General features: G+C 32.4%; 1 protein-coding gene across 1 annotated transcript; it reads left to right on the forward strand.

Annotated features, from left to right (window-relative positions):
* Positions 1–286: 286 nt before the first annotated feature.
* Positions 287–3,152, forward strand: LOC107772353 (cinnamyl alcohol dehydrogenase 2-like). Its single transcript, XM_075248667.1, has 5 exons — positions 287–466; positions 865–978; positions 1,818–2,328; positions 2,445–2,598; positions 2,698–3,152. Exons 1-5 carry the CDS (start codon positions 369–371, stop codon positions 2,898–2,900), a joined length of 1,080 nt encoding a protein of 359 aa, XP_075104768.1. The 5' UTR covers positions 287–368; the 3' UTR covers positions 2,901–3,152.
* The last annotated feature ends 816 nt before the right edge of the window (positions 3,153–3,968 follow it).

Raw genomic sequence — 3,968 nt, forward strand, 5'->3', positions numbered from 1 at the left:
TTCAGTTTTCTCTCATTCTATGTTTGGTCAAACATGGCAGGTGACTGGACCCATATATATATATATATATATATATATATATATATAGCATTTGCCCGAAGCATATGTTACGCCACAGAGAGACAAGGAAGATTGTCTTTAGGTGATCATATTAAATAAAAAATTCAAAAAAAAAAAAAACCATTGTCAAGCCATGACGAAAACGTTTTCTTCACACCTCATCGACTACGTCATAAGCAATGAACTCTAATCCCTATATATACATAATATCGAAAACCAACCACTTCACTATATATCTATCCATTTCCTACTGCAATTAACTACTACTAAATTTGTTGTGATATCTTTAAAAAACAAAAATTAAGAAAATGGCAAAATCATGTGAGAATGGACATCCAGTAAAGGCCTTTGGATGGGCAGCTAGAGATACTTCTGGTATTCTTTCTCCTTTCAACTTTTCAAGAAGGTAATTTTCTTTTATCTTCCTTTTGTAATATTACTCCTTCCGTTTCAATTTATGTGAACTTGTTTGATTGGGCACCAACTTTAAGAAAAAATGAAGATTTTTGAAATTTGTGGTCCTAAACAAGTCATAATATTTATATGGCTATAATTATTTGAAACTTGTGGTAGTAAACATGCCAGAGTTTTTGTGTGGTTATAAAAACTTCTTATTAAGGGTAGAATTCGAAATTCAAGCTAAATTATTTTCATATTTAGAAAGGATTATTTTTTTTAACGGACCAAAAAAGAAATAAGTTCACATAAATTGAAACAGAGACAATATGATTTATGCTTCTCTCTTTTATGGAAGTTTTGGTTATGAAAAACTCTAATGGAGGTTTGGTTTTGGAATGGGTGCAGAGCCACGGGTAAAAAGGATGTGCAATTTAAAGTTATGTATTGTGGAATTTGCCATTCTGATCTTCATCAGCTCAAGAATGAATGGAGTAATAGCATATATCCAATGGTACCTGGGTTAGTTCCATTTTCTTACTTTTCATTTATTTATTTGCATATGAATTAAAGTTGTATATGATGACGTGTTAATATGTCTAATCTAACTTGTGATAACATGTTAATTAACATTTATATCAGGTTTTTAATCGGGGTATTATCACTTTTAGCCCATGCCAGAAATATTTATATTTGGTAGCCGAAAAAGTGTACAAAATTTATATAATTTTTGTATATAACATACAGAATATATATATATATATATTTTTCTGTTAATATTTTTACAACGACTATATAGTGTCATTTTCCGTTTTATTTATAAATACTTATAGCATACATTTAGCTAAAGTATAAGAAATAAGGCTTTTAGTGACAACCTTCCGTGGCCACTACTGTAGTCGCCACCAAAAGTCTGTATGGCCGGTTGGAGTGTTGTGGCACATTATTTATCTTTTGTGGCGAACTAAATAGCCGCAAAAAAACTAATTTTTTTTCCTGTTATTGGAAAAAATTAGTTTTTTTTCCTGTTATTGGAAAAAATTAGTTTTTGTGGCTACAAAGCTCACCACAAAAGGTAAACAAATGAGTTACAATATAGATTTAAAATAGCTTGTCATATCGGGCGACATAGACTTTTCGCCACTAAAAAGCGTACTTTCTGTAGTGTATAATTATATTATAAGTGATCTATGGTGTAAATATTTTTTACGCCGTTAATGAATTGAAATTAAACTCTTGCAAATATGTAGTTTTCCTTTTGTGGTATGTTTTTATGATTGATATATGAAAGGTTCTACATAAAATTAACCAAATTTAAGATTATAGGAGAGAATAAAGTTTCTGTCTCAATTGTTTTTCAGGCATGAGATTGTCGGTGTGGTAACCGAAGTTGGTAGCAAGGTAGAAAAGTTTAAAGTCGGAGACAAAGTAGGGGTTGGATACTTTGTAGAATCTTGTCGAAAATGTGAAAACTGTAGCAACAATCTCGAGAATTACTGTCCTGGTCAAATAATGACAACCAATGGTACTTACTCTGACGGAACCATAACGTATGGAGGTTACTCCGATATCATGATTTCTGATGAACATTATGTAGTTCATTGGCCTGACAATTTGCCAATGAAAGCCGCTCCTTTACTATGTGCTGGAATTACAACATATAGTCCTTTGAAATATTTTGGACTTGATAAGCCTGGAATGCACATTGGTGTTGTTGGTCTTGGTGGTCTTGGTCATATGGCTGTGAAATTTGCTAAGGCATTTGGAACTAAAGTGACTGTTATTAGTACATCTACTAGTAAAAAACAAGAAGCAATTGAGCGTTTGGGTGCGGACTCATTTTTGGTTAGCCGTGACCCTGACCAAATGCAGGTGAATATTATGACTTTTGACTTTATACCTCGCTCAATCAATCAACTATGTTTCAATCTTAAACGGGAGTTTGACATAAGAATATTAATTTTCATATATACATGCAATATGAGCAGGCTGCAACAGGCTCGCTTGATGGCATCATTGATACTGTCTCTGCAATTCACCCTCTTCTTCCATTGATTAATTTGTTGAAAACTCATGGGAAGCTTGTAATGGTTGGCGCACCAGAAAAACCACTAGAGTTGCCCGTATTTCCCTTGCTTTTAGGTATGTTTCTTGAATCAACTGTTTCTATATATCCATGCATTCTTTTTAGAACCAACAAAATTTGATATTGATACAAAAGTTATATAATTTGATAAACAGGAAGGAAGCTAGTAGCAGGGAGTGCCATAGGAGGGATAAAGGAGACACAAGAGATGGTAGATTTCGCAGCAAAGCATAACATTACACCAGATGTTGAAGTCGTGCCAATGGACTATGTGAATAGAGCTTTGGACCGTCTTTTGAAATCGGATGTTAAGTACCGTTTTGTACTTGACGTTGGCAATACATTGAACAACAGTTAGTAGGGGAGTTGGGCAAGAAAATGAGAATTGGATCTACCATGTGTGCTTCTCAGTAAATCGGATTGCATAATATATTTTGGATAGTTTAAGAAATAGGAGTTCGTAATCGCTAGAAAGCCATGATGTAACCATAATGAAAGAAGGATTAGAAGGGGGAAAAAGAAATTCAGAATTGGTGTATGCACAGTACAATAAGGCTTAGATGTAATAAAGTGACCATCACCTACAACTTATACATCCCGGATTGGTTCAGTTTTTATCAAAACCAAGCCAAATCAACTATATCTTTTTGGATTGATTAAGTTTTATCGGATTTTTCGAATTTTTTGAGTTTTTTGTTACTTAAATATTAATTTAACCTTACTTTGTTAATTTTTTTATAAGGAAATATATGTTTAGTAACATATAAAAATTGACAAACACATTATCTATTAAAATATTCTTATGAGATAATTTTCTTAGTAACACATAATAATTATTTTTAGTCGTTTAATATCAATTTTTCGTTGATGTACACTTTCAAGCTTAACCGAATTTAGTAATTAAACATAAAAATCAATATGATACCTAAATAATAAAAAACACTTCATATTTAAGAATTTAATAGATCTTAACATATGATATGAATATGGAAGAACAAAGAGATTGATGTATTTCAGTAACATATGATGAGAAAGTGATCATACAACGTATTATTTAAGGTTAATAAATATGGAGCACTTTATATACTCTTAAATATTATATCCCTCACGAGAATCCCAAATATTTCTAGATATTTTTTAAAGAAAATTCTATATAAAATCTTAAAAGTATATATAGAAATTATATATTTATATATCGGTTTGGTTCGAGTTTTTTTTACTCAATATCAAACCAAACCTAGTTAGTTTTTTAATCGGGTTTTTTAATTGCCATCTGTTGGGTTTGTAATTCGAAGATCAGTCGCAGATTGACTCCGTCACCTTCACCATTGGGCGTACCTCGAGCCGTTGATCGGGCTCCTCCGTGAACGTTGTTTTTGGGGTCGGGCGGCAGGTTGGCATCGATTGGGTCTGCAACTGGGACCCC

The sequence above is a fragment of the Nicotiana tabacum genome, unplaced genomic scaffold, assembly GCF_000715075.1.
Source record: "Nicotiana tabacum cultivar K326 unplaced genomic scaffold, ASM71507v2 Un00011, whole genome shotgun sequence".
NCBI lineage: Eukaryota > Viridiplantae > Streptophyta > Magnoliopsida > Solanales > Solanaceae > Nicotiana > Nicotiana tabacum.

What these genes read in the sequence shown, in the direction of transcription:
- LOC107772353 (XM_075248667.1), top strand. Translation starts at nt 369, where the DNA reads ATGGCAAAATCATGTGAGAATGGACATCCAGTAAAGGCCTTTGGATGG. An exon ending in CCTTTCAACTTTTCAAGAAG is followed by an intron (nt 467 to 864) that starts GTAATTTTCTTT and finishes GAATGGGTGCAG; the next exon opens with AGCCACGGGTAAAAAGGATG. An exon ending in ATATATCCAATGGTACCTGG is followed by an intron (nt 979 to 1,817) that starts GTTAGTTCCATT and finishes ATTGTTTTTCAG; the next exon opens with GCATGAGATTGTCGGTGTGG.